Below are 17,468 nucleotides of genomic sequence, written 5' to 3'. Positions count from 1 at the left end.
TTTACATCTTTGGTTAGATTTATTCCTAGGTATTTTATGCTTCTTGGTGCAACTGTGAATGGGATCAGTTTCTTTATTTGTCTTTCTGTTGCTTCATTGTTAGTGTATAAGAATGCAACTGATTTCTGTACATTGATTTTGTATCCTGCAACTTTGCTGAATTCATGTATCAGTTCTAGCAGACTTTTGGTGGAGTCTATCGGATTTTCCATGTATAATATCATGTCATCTGCAAAGAGCGAAAGCTTGACTTCATCTTTGCCAATTTTGATGCCTTTGATTTCCTTTTGTTGTCTGATTGCTGATGCTAGAACTTCCAGCACTATGTTAAACAACAGCGGTGAGAGTGGGCATCCCTTTCGTGTTCCTGATCTCAGGGAAAAAGCTCTCAGTTTTTCCCCGTTGAGGATGATGTTAGCTGTGGGCTTTTCATAAATGGCTTTTATGATCTTTAAGTATGTTCCTTCTATCCCGACTTTCTCAAGAGTTTTTATTAAGAAAGGGTGCTGGATTTTGTCAAAGGCCTTTTCTGCATCGATTGACAGGATCATATGGTTCTTCTCTTTTTTTTTGTTAATGTGATGTATCACGTTGATTGATTTGCGAATGTTGAACCAGCCCTGCATCCCAGGAATGAATCCCACTTGATCATGGTGAATAATTCCTTTTATATGCCGTTGAATTCGATTTGCTAGTATCTTATTGAGAATTTTTGCATCCATATTCATCAGGGATATTGGCCTGTAGTTCTCTTTTTTTACTGGGTCTCTGTCTGGTTTAGGAATCAAAGTAATACTGGCTTCATAGAATGAGTCTGGAAGTTTTCCTTCCCTTTCTATTTCTTGGAATAGCTTGAGAAGGAGGTATTATCTCTGCTTTAAACGTCTGGTAGAACTCCCCTGGGAAGCCATCTGGTCCTGGACTCTTATTTGTTGGGAGATTTTTGATAACCGATTCAATTTCTTCGCTGGTGATGGGTCTGTTCAAGCTTTCTATTTCCTCCTGATTGAGTTTTGGAAGAGTGTGGGTGTTCAGGAATTTGTCCATTTCTTCCAGGTTGTCCAATTTGTTGGCATATAATTTTTCATAGTATTCCCTGATAATTGTTTGTATCTCTGAGGGATTGGTTGTAATAATTCCATTTTCATTCATGATTTTATCTATTTGGGTCATCTCCCTTTTCTTTTTGAGAAGCCTGGCTAGAGGTTTGTCAATTTTGTTTATTTTTTCAAAAAACCAACTCTTGGTTTCGTTGATCTGCTCTACAGTTTTTTTAGATTCTATATTGTTTATTTCTGCTCTGATCTTTATTATTTCTCTTCTTCTGCTGGGTTTAGGCTGCCTTTGCTGTTCTGCTTCTAGTTCCTTTAGGTGTGCTGTTAGATTTTGTATTTGGGATTTTTCTTGTTTCTTGAGATAGGCCTGGATTGCAATGTATTTTCCTCTCAGGACTGCCTTTGCTGCGTCCCAAAGCGTTTGGATTGTTGTATTTTCATTTTCATTTGTTTCCATATATTTTTTAATTTCTTCTCTAATTGCCTGGTTGACCCACTCATTCGTTAGTAGGGTGTTCTTTAACCTCCATGCTTTTGGAGGTTTTCCAGACTTTTTTCTGTGGTTGATTTCAAGCTTCATAGCATTGTGGTCTGAAAGTATGCATGGTATGATTTCAATTCTTGTATACTTATGAAGGGCTGTTTTGTGACCCAGTATATGATCTATCTTGGAGAATGTTCCATGTGCACTCGAGAAGAAAGTATATTCTGTTGCTTTGGGATGCAGAGTTCTAAATATATCTGTCAAGTCCATCTGATCCAATGTCTCATTCAGGGCCCTTGTTTCTTTATTGACCGTGCGTCTAGATGATCTATCCATTTCTGTAAGTGGGGTGTTAAAGTCCCCTGCAATTACCACATTCTTATCAATAAGGTTGCTTATGTTTGTGAGTAATTGTTTTATATATTTGGGCGCTCCGGTATTCGGCGCATAGACATTTATAATTGTTAGCTCTTCCTGATGGATAGACCCTGTCACTATTATATAATGTCCTTCTTCATCTCTTGTTACAGCCTTTAATTTAAAGTCTAGTTTGTCTGATATAAGGATGGCTACTCCAGCTTTCTTTTGGCTTCCAGTAGCATGATAAATAGATCTCCATCCCCTCACTCTCAATCTAAAGGTGTCCTCAGGTCTAAAATGAGTCTCTTGTAGACAGCAAATAGATGGGTCTTGTTTTTTTATCCATTCTGATACCCTATGTCTTTTGGTTGGCGCATTTAATCCATTTACATTCAGTGTTATTATAGAAAGATATGGGTTTAGAGTCATTGTGATGTCTGTATGTTTTATGCTTGTAGTGATGTCTCTGGTACTTTGTCTCACAGGGTCCCCCTTAGGATCTCTTGTAGGGCTGGTTTAGTGGTGACAAATTCCTTCAGTTTTTGTTTGTTTGGGAAGACCTTTATTTCTCCTTCTATTCTAAATGACAGACTTGCTGGATAAAGGATTCTCGGCTGCATATTTTTTCTGTCTAGCACACTGAAAATCTCGTGCCAATTCTTTCTGGCCTGCCAAGTTTCAAAAGAGAGATCAGTCACGAGTCTTATAGGTCTCCCTTTATATGTGAGGGCACGTTTACCCCTTGCTGCTTTCAGAATTTTCTCTTTATCCTTGTATTTTGCCAGTTTCACTATGATATGTCATGCCGAAGATCGATTCAAGTTACGTCTGAAGGGAGTTCTCTGTGCCTCTTGGATTTCAATGCCTTTTTCCTTCCCCACTTCAGGGAAGTTCTCAGCTATGATTTCTTCAAGTACCCCTTCAGCACCTTTCCCTCTCTCTTCCTCCTCTGGGATACCAATGATGCGTAGATTATTTCTTTTTAGTGTATCACTTAGTTCTCTAATTTTCCCCTCATACTCCTGGATTTTTTTATCTCTCTTTTTCTCAGCTTCCTCTTTTTCCATAACTTTATCTTCTAGTTCACCTATTCTCTCCTCTGCCTCTTCAATCCGAGCCGTGGTGGTTTCCATTTTGTTATGCATTTCGTTTAAAGCGTTTTTCAGCTCCTCGTGACTGTTCCTTAGTCCCTTGATCTCTGTAGCAAGAGATTCTCTGCTGTCCGCTATACTGTTTTCAAGCCCAGCGATTAATTTTATGACTATTATTCTAAATTCACTTTCTGTTATATTATTTAAATTCTTTTTGATCAGCTCATTAGCTGTTGTTATTTCCTGGAGATTCTTCTGAGGGGAATTCTTCCGCTTGGTCATTTTGGATAGTCCCTGGCGTGGTGAGGACCTGCAGGGCACTTCCCCTGTGCTGTGGTGTATAACTGGAGTTGGTGGGCGGAGCCGCAGTCAGACCTGATGTCTGCCCCCAGCCCACCGCTGGGGCCACAGTCAGACTGGTGCGTGCCTTCTCTTCCCTCTCCTAGGGGCGCCCATAAATTTTTAAACTTCCTTCTGCATTGGTAATCATTCTTCAAAGTTCAGTGTATTTCTTTTTAGACTTTATACATTTATACAAGTATATATATAATGTATATTTGTAAATAGTTTGGCCTATTTTAGGATTTTATTTTTCTTCAGAAATGAAATCAGACAATATGTTGTATGCAGATTTTTTCCCCATTACTGTATCTTAGCGATTTTTCCATGTCATTACCTCATGTAGGCATAATCTTTTAATCTACCCTTTAATCTACTATAATTAGTATTCCTATAAAGAATGTTCTATGATTTCTTGAACCATAATGGACCATTAATGGACATTTACTTAATGTAATTAATATTTTCCTGTTGCAAACAGTACATCCTTATACACATCCCATGTGCATATATACAAGTATTTCTCTAAGATAATTACATAAAGGTAGAATTACTGAATTGAAGAGTTATGTGCTTTTAAAATTTTATTAGTGGTTATGAAATTTCCTACAAAAAGGCTGTGTCAATTTGCACTTACACCAATGTTGTATCATGGCATTCAGTGCCGTGTATAGTCTTGCCAGCAAAGAATAATAAATTTTTTCTTAATTTTGATGGGTGAAAAGTAAGAAGATATTGTTTCAGTTTTTAACCTTTTCATATGTTTGGAGACTATATACATATTTTTTTTCTCCCTAAGAATTACCATTTTACATCCCTTGTCAATTTTTCTGTTGGGTTAGTCATTCTTTGAAATTGATTTTTAGGAACTCATGTATTGTGGGCAAAGTCTTTTGTTTGGTATATGTTTTAATATTTCTCCTCTATAGCTTACCATTTAGCTTTTAAAAAATTATTCAACTTTATCTTTTAGGTCAGTTTTAGGGTCACAGAAAAATGGAATGGAAAGTACTGAGAGTCCCCACATACCACTCCACACACAGCCCTTCCCTATCCTGCAGCCCAGGTACAGTTGTTACAGTTGAGGACTGCACGGACACGTCATTATCACCCAAAGTTTACATTAGGGTTTACTCTTTTTTCCCCCCAGTCTGTACGTTTTAGTTATAATTTTTAGTTCATTTCTATTTTGTGTTTTCTTAATTCTTTTCTAGTTTACAATTTTTCTTTTGATTTCCTTTTCTGTTCATTTATTTTTTAAGTTTTTATTTAAATTGCAGCTAGTTAATATTAGTTTAGTTAATTTTAATTAAACTAGTTTAAATTTTAATTAAAGTAACTAGTTTAAATTTTAAACTAACTAGTTAGTTTAGTTAGTTAATATTAGTTTCAGGTGTAAAATGTAGAGATTCAGCACTTTCATACAACACTCTGTGCTCCTCACAGGTGTCCTCCATAATCCCCATCACCTTTATCATCCACCCCCCCACCCACCTCCCCTCTGGTAACCATCAGTTTGTTCTCTATAGTAAAGAGTCTGTTTCTTGGTTTGCCTTAGGTTCACTCTTGATATTTAGCTTTTCATATGGTGTATTTTATTAGGTTGAAATTTGAAATTTAAATGAAGGAAGATTTATCAATTTTTTTCCTTAGGATTTTCTGAAGTTTGTATTTTGACTAGGCTTGTAGTACTTCTATTTCAAGATTATCAGCATAACCCCTCCATAATTTCTTTTAGTATTTTTTAGTTGAAAATTTTTCTTTTAGCTTTTTAATTGAAGGGGGCATGTGGAATAAGCTAGGGTATTAACTTTTATCCACTTGTGATCAGTTATTACATAATCATTTAAAATTATACTTTTATCATAAACAAAATTCCTTGCAGTCTATTTCTTCATTCTTTAATCTTTTATGAAGCCATCTGTCTTACACAGTGTTTTTGAAACAATTTAACAGCTTTATTGAAGTGTAATTGAATACAATGTCAAAAAACAAACAAACTTGGTCTTAGATAATGAAAGGCTTTATTCAGAATAAAGACTGTTGTAACAAGGACAGTGCCCTGATCTGAAAAATCTGGAAGCATCTCAAAATCAATTAAGAAAAGGCTTTTCTTTTAAAGGGTCAAGGTGGGGGAAGTAGAGATAAACAGAATCTTTTAAGAGGAAGTTAGATAAGCAAGGGGAAATGACCGGTCTGATAGTGTTCTTTGTGGTCAGCTGATTTCCAGGAGAAGCTGATAAGGTGGGGGTGCTCCACTTTTTCTGTAGGGACAAGCAGAGCTCAGAGGCCTATAGGAAAGAGAGAAGCCTTAGTTAAGTTTGGTCAAGATAGAGAAAAGAGTGGGGGCGCCTGGGTGGCGCAGTCGGTTAAGCGTCCGACTTCAGCCAGGTCACGATCTCGCGGTCCGTGAGTTCGAGCCCCGCGTCAGGCTCTGGGCTGATGGCTCAGAGCCTGGAGCCTGTTTCCGATTCTGTGTCTCCCTCTCTCTGCCCCTCCCCCATTCATGCTCTGTCTCTTTCTGTCCCAAAAATAAATAAATGTTGAAAAAATAAATAAAAAAGATAGAGAAAAGAGTAAGAAACATGCAATTGTGAACACTTGGTCAACAATAGACTGCACATGTTTAAAACATACAGGTTGGTAAGTTTTGACACATGTATACATGTATGAAACTATCACCACGATCAAGATATTAAACATGTAATTATCCCAAAAAGTTCTTTGTGACCCTTGGTAATCCTTTCTTCCCACCCCTTCTGTTCCCTATCCTCAGGCAATCACCTTTCTCCTTTCTGTCATTATACATCAGGGTGCATTTCCTAGAATTTCATAGAATGACTCTTTTTTTTGCCTAGCTCCATTCTCTCAGCATAATTATTTTGAGATTCATCCATATCGCTACTGTGTCAGTAGCTCATTCCTTATTGTTGTTTATCATTGAGTAGTATGGATATGCCACAGTTGGTTTATCTTTTCATCTGTTCATGTACATTTGGGCTATTTCCAGTCTTTGGCTATTAACAGATAAAGCTGCTGTGAACATTCACATACAAGTCTTCATATGGACTTCTGTTTTCACTTCTCTTGGGTAAATACCTAGGAGTGGAGTGACTGAGTCATATGATAGGTGTATAACTTTTTAAGAAAATTTCAAACTGTTTTCCAAAGTGTTTGTACCATTTTACATCCACACTATCACCATGAGAGTTGTCGTTCTTTCACACCCTGGCCAACACTTCATATGGTCAATCTGTTCAGTTGTAGCCATTCTATTAAGGGTGAAGTAGTCCATCACTGAGGTTTTAATTTGCATTTCTTTAGTGACTAGTAATGTTGAACATGTTTTCATGTGCTTATTTGCCATCTGTATATCTTTTTTGATGATTTGTCTGTTCAACTTTCTTCCCCATTTTGAAAATTGGGTAGTTTTCTTATTTTTGAGGTTTGAGAGTACTTCATATATTCTGGATACAAGTCTTTTATCAGATATATGATTTGCAGATATTTTCTCCCAGTCTGTAGCTTATCTTTTTTTTTTTTTTTCAACGTTTATTTATTTTTGGGACAGAGAGAGACAGAGCATGAACGGGGGAGGGGCAGAGAGAGAGGGAGACACAGAATCGGAAACAGGCTCCAGGCTCTGAGCCATCAGCCCAGAGCCTGACGCGGGGCTCGAACTCCCGGACCGCGAGATCGTGACCTGGCTGAAGTAGGACGCTTAACCGACTGCGCCACCCAGGCGCCCCTGTATCTTATCTTTAATCACCCTAGCTGTGTTTTTTATGGGTTATGTTTTTTTGGTGTTACATTTAAGGAATCTTTGTCTAATCTAAAGTTGCAAAAGTTTTCTCCTACCAGCCTTTTAATTGTAGGTTTTACATTTAGAACTATGATCTATTGCAACTTTATATAATTCTTTTGTATGGTACAAGATTTAAATTATATTTCATTTATTTTTAAATTTTTATTATGAAATAATTATAAACTGACAGGAAGTTGTAAAAACAGTGCAAAGAGCTCCATGTATTTTCACTCAGTTTCCCTCAGAGGTGACATCTTATGTAGCTATTGTGCAATATAAAAATTAGGACACTGACACTGATGCATTAACTAGATTAAAGACTTTATTGAGTTTTCACCATTTTAAATTAAATTAAATTAAATTAAATTAAATTAAATTAAATTAAATTTCTTGAGAGAATCTTAAGCCCCTTAAGGAGGGGCTCGAGCTCATGACTGTGAAGATCATGATCTGAGCCAAAATCAAGAGTTGGACATTTAACTGACTGAGACACCAGGCAACCCCAGTTTTCACCATTTTTAACCACATTTGTGTATGTGTGTATCTGTGTAGTTTTATGCAGTTTTATCCCATTTATTGATTTCTGTAAACACCACCCCAGTTAACACAGAGAACTGTTCTATCATCATGAAAAATCCTCCTTGCTGCTACCTCTTTGTATCTGTACCTACTCCCAACTCTAGCCTGATCCCTTCTTCCCCTGGCTACCTCTTATCTGTTCTCCATGTGTAGTTTTGCCATTTCAGTAATGTTAAAAAATGGAATCATAAAGTATATACTTTTGAGAGTGACTTTTTTCACTAAACATAATGCCTTTGAGGTCAATCTAGATTGTTGTATGTATTAATATTTCATTCCTTTTTATTGCTGAGTATTGTTCCACTGGATGGATTTAACTGTAGAGAACTTAGAATAATGTTTCTGTTGGTCTTTCTACCAGCTGAGAGGTCCTGCCTAGAGTTTGTTTAACATGTTTAACCATGGTTAACCATTTGTTAACTGTAGTATAACCATGCAGAGTTTGTTTAATCATTCACCTTTTAAAGGGCATTTGGGTTTTTTTTTTTTTGAACATTTTGCTGTTAAAAATAAAGCTGCTATGAATTATGTTCCACTATTTATCATCAAAGAATTAAAGACAAATATGTTCTTTGTGAGTAAAGAGAGAAAATCTTAGAAATTTAAATTATAACCAAATAGAAATTATAGACCTAAAAAATTATAGAACTAAAAACCAATAATGAAAGTTTCACTGGCTAGAGTTAAAAGCAGGCTAATATGGCAGAAGAGAGTCAATGAACATGAAGCTGACCCCCCCCCCCCCCAAAAAAAATCCAAACTAAAGAACAAATAGAAAGATTAAAGAAAAATGAGCAGAGTATCAGGGACACTAGGAGATATCAAATAATCTAATGTAACTATTAGTGAAATTTCAGGACACTGAGAATGAGATAAAAAATAAAAGAAATAATGGCTGAAAAATCCCCTAATTTAGGGAAAAATATTGACTTACAATTCCAAAATGAACCCAAGTCAGAATCATTGCAAAGAAAATTCACTTAGGTATATTGTAATCAAAGTGCTGAGATAAACAGAAAGTAATGAAAGAAGCCAATAGAAAACAGGGGAACAAAGATATGAATGATAGATGATTTTTTTCCCCTGAAGCAATAAGGGCCAGAGATAATAGAAAAGTATATTTACTGTTCTAAATGGAAGAAACTGACAACCTAGAGTTCCATACATAGGACACATATTCTTCAAAAATTAAAGAAAGCTTGTTTCCTTGGCTCCCCCTTCTTCTCCTCCTCCTTCTTTCCTCTGTATTGTTATTTCCCCATCCTTCTTCTCTCTCAAACAATTCAGACCTGAACACATTAGCTGAAACATAGAAGAGATGTCTCTGTGGGTGGGAGGTTGTGGGGCATGGGTGGTGGTGCAATGGGGAGCCATGGTGGTTCAAAGTAGGGTGAGACAAGGCAGGCAAGATAAAAAGAATATCTACATGATGTGAAGACCTACTCAATAGACAAGTTAGTTCCTGAGTATGAAGAGAAATGCATTCACGGATGCTTAATTTTCGGTGATGATTACGCAGACTGTTACGACTAAATGTTTGTAACCTCCTCCCCCAAATTCATATGTTGAAGCCCTACCCACCAGGGTAGCTGTGTCTGGAGATGGGGCTTTAGGTAAGTAATTAAAGTTAAATGAGATCAAAAGGAGGGGGTCCTGATCTGACAGGGTTAGTGCTTTTTTTTTTTTTAATGTTTATTTTTGAGAGAGAGAGAGAGTAAGCCAGCAAGCAGGGGAGGGGCAGAGAGAGGGGAACAGAAGATCCGAAGTGGGCTCTGCGTTGACAGCAGCAAGCCCGGTGCTGGGCTTGAATTCATGAATTGTAAGATGATGACCTGAGTTGAAACCAAGAGATGGGTACTCAACCGAGCCACCCAGCCACCCTGAGTTAGTGTTTTTATAAAGAGACATCTGAGAGCTTGCTTGCGCGCTCTCTCGCTCTCTTTCTCTCAGAACATACACACTGAAGAGAGGCCACGTTAGAGAAGGCAGCTCTCTGCAAGCTAGGAAGAATTTCCTCACCAGAAACCGAATTGGCAGGAACTTTGAGTTTGGACATCTAGCCTGCAGAACTGTGAGATATTAAGCTTCTGTTGTTGAAGCCACCAGTCTGTGGTATCTTGTTCTCCCAGTCCCAGAAGACACAGACACATACTCTGTATGATTTCATTCCTTTGAAATATGTTGAGCTTTAAATAGTTGTAGCCAAAGAGTTATGAAAACTTCAGAAGGATAGTAAGTGATTTTCCAGAGAATCATTGCTGTAGCTTGGTTAGAAAGATTTTAGACTTTAAGATAAGACTTTTGTTAATGAATATTGATGACAGTAAGTCCTTTCTTTATTGATAGTCATTTACTCTTCACAGGAGTGTGAATCGGACCCTTGTTGTGAAGGAAGTACTTGTAAACTTAAATCATTTGCTGAATGTGCATACGGTGACTGCTGTAAAGACTGTTGGGTAAGGAGTTCCTCCCTATTTGGAAAAAAAAGTAGAAGAAAGCAAAACATGCATATGTAAAAAAATTTTTTTTTCTGATCTGTAAGAGAGCACCATTTTTATTACATGATTCTATGAAAAATTTTATGCCACTTGTTTGCAGTTTTGAAATTACATTCTTTTTATAACAAGCGGTCTCACGAGACTTTTTTCTAAGTAGAAACTTTTTTTCTGATTTTAAGAGTAATCTATGTTTTTTATAAATAATTCACAAATACCAAATATAGAAAGTACAGAGTAAAAGGCAGTATCATTTTACCTTCCTCAGGTAGCCATCGTTGATAATTTGTTAACTTAAGTACTTTTTCCTATACAAAAGTGAATGCATGTGTATATGTGTGAGTGTATGTGTGTGAACACAGATACATTTATTTTTACTACCTGCTTTTTTCAGTAGCATACCGTAGATTTTATCTATTCGTATAATTAGTTCTACATGGTTGTATAGTTAGTGCTGTTTTATGAGGCGATTAAATAATTTCTTTATTTAGTTAACTAATGGATGTTTAGGTTGCTTCTAATTTTTGTCTATAAGTGGAATTGCTGGGACAGAGTATGTATGTTAAAAATTGTGGCACACATTTTATATACCTTCCACAAATATATTGGTCTGTACTTCTACCAACAATGTAATCAAATATGTGCTGTGACATCATTGGTGATTCCAATACTGGTTAGTCTGATAGGTGTAAAGTGCTTTTAAAGTTTTATTTAATTTGTATTTCTTTTGGCTATCGGTAAAGTTACATTTTTTCATTTTCCGTATTTCATGACTTTTATGGGTTGCCTGTTACTGGCCTTTGTTCGTACTTCTATTGGGTTATCTAATCTTTTGTTGTTGCTAGATGTTCTATAGACATAAATACTGTGGCTTCAAATTTGATCACTTTGTGGGGATTGTCTTGATATTCCTGTTTAATTTGAATCTTATTACCCTAGTTCCTTCCAGGAGGTACTTTATGCCGAGGAAAAACTAATGAATGTGATGTTCCAGAATATTGCAATGGTTCATCTCAGTTCTGTCAGCCAGACGTTTTTATTCAGAATGGCTATGCTTGCCAGAGTAACAAAGCCTATTGCTACAATGGCGTGTGCCAGTATTACGATGCTCAGTGCCAAGTCATCTTTGGCTCAAGTAAGACATTTTAATTATAATCGATGGCCTTTATTTTATTCATTTATTTGCGTCCGTTTTTAAAAATGGAAAGAAAACATTATTGATAAAAGTGAAGTTCTCTTGTTTTCTCTCCCCTGTCCTATCTCCCTCCTTCCTTCTCCATAAGTAGTGCTGATCATGAATTTGATATGTAGAAATTCAGTTGGTGATTTTTGCTTTTACTCCCTCTCCTTTTTATCACCTTTCTATTCTATGTATATAAACAAAATAAGTAAATATACATTTACTTAGTATCATGTTCTAGTTTTAATAATTTCATATAAATAATAAGGGGATGTACATATGGGTCTGCTACTTTCATTGCTCACTGAAAATGTTTTTGATACGTTTGATTACAATATCAATATGTTGATGCATTTAGATTTTAGTGCATTAGAGTACTCCATTATATAAATGGAATCCATTCCCTCATTGATAGATATTTCAGATGTTTAAAAGTTTTTCCTGTTTTCTCTATTTAAAATTTTCATTTTTGTCAAAGTTACACGTACACATAGATTAAAGAGCCAATTTTTTTATGAGGTTTTATGAAAAAGCGTGCTCCCACCTAAAATCCCCATCCCTTGGGGCAACCACTTTTCACCTTTTCTAGCTGATTATTTTGTTACTTGTTCTAGGTCTTTAAATAATCTCTTGGTAATGCTACTTTTTAATTTTTACATTCTAGGCATTAACTACTAATTTCTCACTACTGAAGATGAGAATTTAGAATTCTTTCAACCCTTGTCAACTCCCATCATATTCATGGTCTTTTTGCATTCTCCATCCTTTTAATATGGATTAAGTATGATTTTAGTTAAAGCATCGAGGACTCTTGTGATACTGTGATTTATAATTAGAAAACTATACTTGATTTTCATTCCTTTCCTGGCCTCAAACTCCTAAAACCCTTGGAATTTCCTAAGTTTGGGAGCTAGAAGTGTGTCTCTTGATATGTTAACAAAGTGACTTTTGGAAAGCTCAGAGGTAACTCAAGGATGGGAACTGGTTGCCCAGGGAACCAACCACATGGTTAGAGGGTTGTAAGTTCCCCACCTCTGTGGAGGGAGAGCAGCTAGAGGATGAGTTAATCACTAATGGCCTATGATTTAATTAATCCTACCTATGCAATGAGCCTCTATAACAACCCAAAAGGATAGGGTTCTGAGAGCTTCCAGCTTGGTGAAGAGGTAGGTGTATATTCTCGGAAAGTGTTGCACTTAGAGAGGGAATAGAAACTTCTAGCCCCTTTCCCCATACCTCGCCCTATGGATCTCTTCCATCTGGCTTTTCCTGAGTTATATCCTTTTATAATAAATCAGTAATCTAGAAAATCAAATGCCTCCCTGAGTTCTATGAGCTGCTCTAGCAGGTTAATCAAACTTAGGAAGGGAGTTGTGGGAAGCTCTGATCTATATATAATCACAAATATATTAATAACAAAAAGGAAGAAATATATATGGCCATTAAAGTCCTAGTTTCTGTAACTGATCATGTGGTCACAGCTGGTAGTTTTAACAACCTTCTTCGTTATCCATTCCACATACCCTTTGTCTTCAGCAAGCACCTCAGTTGGTTGTGGCTTTTTACCTGTGGAGTGACCCAAACCTTCATTCTTGAGGGCTCTGGGCCGTTTGTAGTCCAGCCTGGATTGAGTTGCTGTAGTTTTCCGTTGACCTTAATCACAGGGCACAGTAATACTAAGAGGCACCTTCGGGGCTCTCCTGCATTACACACATACTCTTCCTCCCCTCCATTGTGCAATAGCAGTTCCCCATGGTTGTCAAGATCAGTCCCCATAGCCAGCGCAGTGACTCCTTTCATTGCCTGTCCATTCAGAGGCATGAGGAGTGTAAAATGGCTAGCTGGTGGTCTTCAATTCCAGCTCTCAGCGGAATCATTGTTGTGTCTTCTGATGGAAGCACTCCTCTCTTTGGAATTAAGACTCTAAGCCAGAAGGTTATGGGAAGAGGAAGCAAAAATTTTGCCAGAGGGTCACTAGGAGAAATAGCAGTGGCACTTTTACTTCTGCCTCATGATTCCTGGACCCGTGAATCCTGGCCGTGGTAGAAACAGCACCATATATTGGATGCTGATTCAGAACATACACAACCCTCTGGAGAACTTTGCCCCTTCCTATAAGGCATTGCTACCTAGTTGGTGCTGTAACAGAGTCTTCAAAAGGCCTTCCATTATTCTGTCAAACTAGCAACTTCTGGATGGTAGGAAATGTGGTAAGACCAGAGAATTCCATGAGCCTGTACCCCTTGCCACATTTCATTTGCTGTGAGGTGAGTTCTTTGATGAGAAGCAAATCTATGTGCTATACCATGATGGTGGTTAAAGATAGTCTGTCAATCTGTGGATGGTAGTTTGGGCAGAAGAATTCCATCCAGGCAAAGCAGTCCTTGTCTAATTAAGTGTCTATTCCAATAAGAATAAAATTCTTACTCTTCCATGATGGAAAAGGTCCAGTGTCATAAACCTACAACCAGGAGGCTGGCTGCCATATTGAGGACTCAGAATTGGTCTCTGCTGTTGGCAGATTGGACACCCAATAGTGGCCATAGCCCAGTTGTTTTTGATGAGTGGAAATGCATGTTGTTTAGCTTATGTATAATCTCCATCCCTGTCACTATGGCCCCTTGCTCTTGTCTCCATTGGGAGATGACAGGGATGATGGAGAAGACAGGTTGACTGGTATCCAAAGAATAGGTCATCCTATTCATTTGACTATTAAAATTCTCCTCTGCTGAGGTCACTTTTTGGTGAGTGTTCACATGGGACACAAATATCTTCATGTGTTTTTCCTATGAGGACATATCTTTTGATAATCTTGTAGAAGGGAAAGGCAGTTAAGATCCCTGCAAACTAAATTATGATGTAGGGCTGAAGAGTTGCTATACCCTTGAGAGAGGACAGTGCCAGCTGAAAGCAAACTGCTTCTGGTCATCCTTATTGACCAGTGTGGAGAAAATAGTATCTGCCTGTTCAATAGCTGCATACCAGATGCCGGGAGATATGTGAATTTGCTCAAGCAGTAAAACCTCAGTGGCTACAGCAGCAATTACACTTACCAACTGTTTAAGCTTATGACAGTCCACTGTTGTTCTCCAAGTTCTGTCTGTCTTCTGCACGGGCCAAATAGCTTAGCTGAATTGGAGTATCTTTATCTTTCTAGTCCTTAATGGTGGTATTGATCTCTGCAGTGCCTTCTGGATTGTGGTATTACTTTTGGTTTACTGTTTTCCTAGGTAGTGGGTATTCTAGTGGCTTCCGCTTGGCCTTTCCCACCATAACAGCCCTGACTCCACAGGTCAGGGAGCCAGTGTAGGGATTCTGCTAGCTGTTGATTATGTCTGTTCCAGTCATGCATTCTGGAACTGGGGAAATAGCCACAGAATGGGTTCAGGGATACACTGGGCCCACTGTGAGGACAACCTGAGCTGAAACTCCATTGACCACCTGACCTCCATAGCTCCCTACTCTGACTTGTAGGCCACCATGATGTTTTGGATCTCCTGGAAGCAATGTCAGTTCGGAGATAGTGTCTCGTAGTCTCTGAGAGGTCTGATTACTTTTCTGCAGTGTTCAGTTACCCTGGTAAAAGGCCTTAGGTCCTGTTGGGGATGGATGGGAGAAAGATTGACAGCAAAAATTTTTGGCAGCATATCAGGGTTCTACCTCTCCTTCATTTAAGGGTTTCTGGGTCTAAAAATATGGCTCAGGTCTGAGAATCAATTGAGGGCCATGATTTTTTTTGATTCAGGTTAGTCTTTTGTTCATTTGACCTCGAACTTTTCTGCTTATAGAGATGTAGTAAGAATTTGCTGGTGGGCTTCCTCTCTTTTTATTTCTAGGAACACCGTGATCAATTAACTAATGCCATAGGTCTGTACAAGTCAGATTTTCTAATTGCTCCTTTGACTTTGCTGTTCATTATGCAAAAAGGATATCAAGTAGCTGCTATGTAGTAGTTCTGGTGAAAAACATGGCAAGTTTACACTGAGGCATGGCACCACGGATAGTCAGCTTTATTATTACTTTTATTGTTGTTGGGTTAGAAACCATTCTCTCTTTTATTTATATTTTTCTTTTCAAATTTTTATTTAAATTCTAGTTACATAACATACAGTGCAGTATTGGTTTCAGGAGTAGAATTCAGTAATTCATCACTTACATATAATACCCAGTGCTCATCATAACAAGTGCCCTCCTTAATACCTATCACCCATTTAGCCCATCTCCTACCCACCTGCCTCCATCAACCCTCAGTTTGTTCTCTCTTGTTAAGAGTCTCTTAATGGTTTGTTTCCCTCTTTCTTTTTCTTTCTTTTTTTTTTTTTCCCTTCCCATATGCTCATCTGTTTTGTTTCTTAAATTCCACATATGAGTGAAATCATATGGTACTTGTCTTTCTCTGACTGGCTTATTTCACTTATAATGCACTCTAGCTCCATCCACATTGTTGCAGATGGCAAGATTTCATTCTTTTTGATGGCTAATATTCCAGTGTATGTATGTGTATGTATGTATGTATACATGTATGTATGTATGTATACATGCGTATGTAACATGTGTTGTATATACATATGTATGTATGTACACATATGTATATGTATATACACACACACCACATCTTCTTTATCCATTCATCAGTCGATTGACATTTGGGATCTTTGCATATTTTGGCTATTGTTGATAATGCTGCTATAAACATCAGGGTGCATGTACCCCTTTAATCTATATTTTTGTATTAAACAAAATCTGTATTTTTGTATTTGGATAAACACCTAGTAGTGCTTGCTGGGTTGTAGGGTGGTTCTATTTTTAACTTTTTGAGAAACCTCCATACTGTTTTCCAGAGTGGCTGTACCAGTTTGCACTCCCACCAACAATGAAATAATGTTCCCCTTTCTTCACATCCTCATCAACACCTGTTGTTTCTTGTGTTGTTAATGAAAAAAAAAATTTTTTTAATGTTCATTTATTTTTGAGAGAGAGAGAGAGAGAGAGAGAGAAACAGAGCACGAGCCGGGGAGGGGGAGAGAGAGAGGGAGACACAGAATCTGAAGCAGGCTCCAGGCTCCGAGCTGTCAGCACAGAGCCCGATGCGGGGCTCGAACCCACAAGCCGTGAGATCATGACCTGAGCTGAAGTCAGACGCTTAACTGACTGAGCCACCCAGGTGCCCCGTGTTACTAATTTTTAGTCAGCTTTATTTTGATTACACAATGATGCTAGCAGTATTCCTGCAGTGATAGTATATGTTGTATTGCCTCTTATGTTTCCTTCCTTAAGTTAAAGTGATTGAGGTTCCCAAGGAAATGGGTGCTTTCAGCACAACTAGGCAGATTTCTTTGTTTGATAATTGGCAGTGATGTGTTTATGCCAGGATCATACTGGATTCTTGTTTTCCCATCTTCTTCCATTTCTGTCATGAGTCAGTAGGAACAGCAACAACATTGCATTCAAGAGAATGAAATAAGTGAGCACCATATGTTGATTGAGGCTTGTCTTTGAGAAAACAGAGACTTAATAATAGGAGCTATTCTGTTTCTCTTCAGAGAGGTACTGGTAAACTAAATCCATTATTTACCAGGATGTGGGACACTTAGTAGGGGATTGATACATATTTAATGAGGAAAGGAAGGAAAGCAAGGGAGGGAGAGAAAGGAAAGGAAAGGAAAAGAAAGGATAGAAAAACGAATGGAGACCCAAATTTTCTATTTTTTTTTTATAAATTTTTTTTTTTTACGTTTATTTATTTTTGAGACAGAGAGAGACAGAGCATGAATGGGGGAGGGTCAGAGAGAGGGAGACACAGATTCCGAAACAGGCTCCAGGCTCTGAGCTGTCAGCACAGAGCCTGACGCGGGGCTCGAACTCACGGACCGCGAGATCATGACCTGAGCTGAAGTCAGCCGCTTAACCGACTGAGCCACCCAGGCGCCCCCCAAATTTTCTATTTTTATTTTTGTTTCTTCTCAGTTAAGAAAATCAGTCATGAGTACTGTGCTGGATTTCTCTGAAGGTAGAGATGTTGACTTTGACCAGACTCCTGCTGTCTCTAGTGTCTGTCTGTTGTACACCTTATTTTATGG

The 17,468-nt window shown here is 37.8% G+C and overlaps 1 protein-coding gene across 2 annotated transcripts in view; it reads left to right on the top strand.

Moving 5' to 3' along the window:
* Nucleotides 1–17,468, top strand: part of ADAM9 (ADAM metallopeptidase domain 9) — a 152,047-nt gene that overhangs the window by 73,076 nt on the left and 61,503 nt on the right. For both annotated transcript variants that reach the window (XM_025921371.2, XM_086703654.1), the window contains exons 13-14: nt 10,077–10,169; nt 11,148–11,343. In XM_025921371.2, coding sequence (XP_025777156.1) covers nt 10,077–10,169; nt 11,148–11,343 — 289 coding nt within the window. The remainder of the gene's footprint in view (nt 1–10,076; nt 10,170–11,147; nt 11,344–17,468) is intronic.

The sequence above is a fragment of the Puma concolor genome, chromosome B1 (genome assembly GCF_028749965.1).
Source record: "Puma concolor isolate L17-30 chromosome B1, mPumCon1.1.hap2, whole genome shotgun sequence".
NCBI classification, from domain to species: Eukaryota; Metazoa; Chordata; class Mammalia; order Carnivora; family Felidae; genus Puma; species Puma concolor.
Note: the sequence above shows the minus strand (reverse complement) of the source record. Positions and strands in the feature narration are given on the sequence as shown.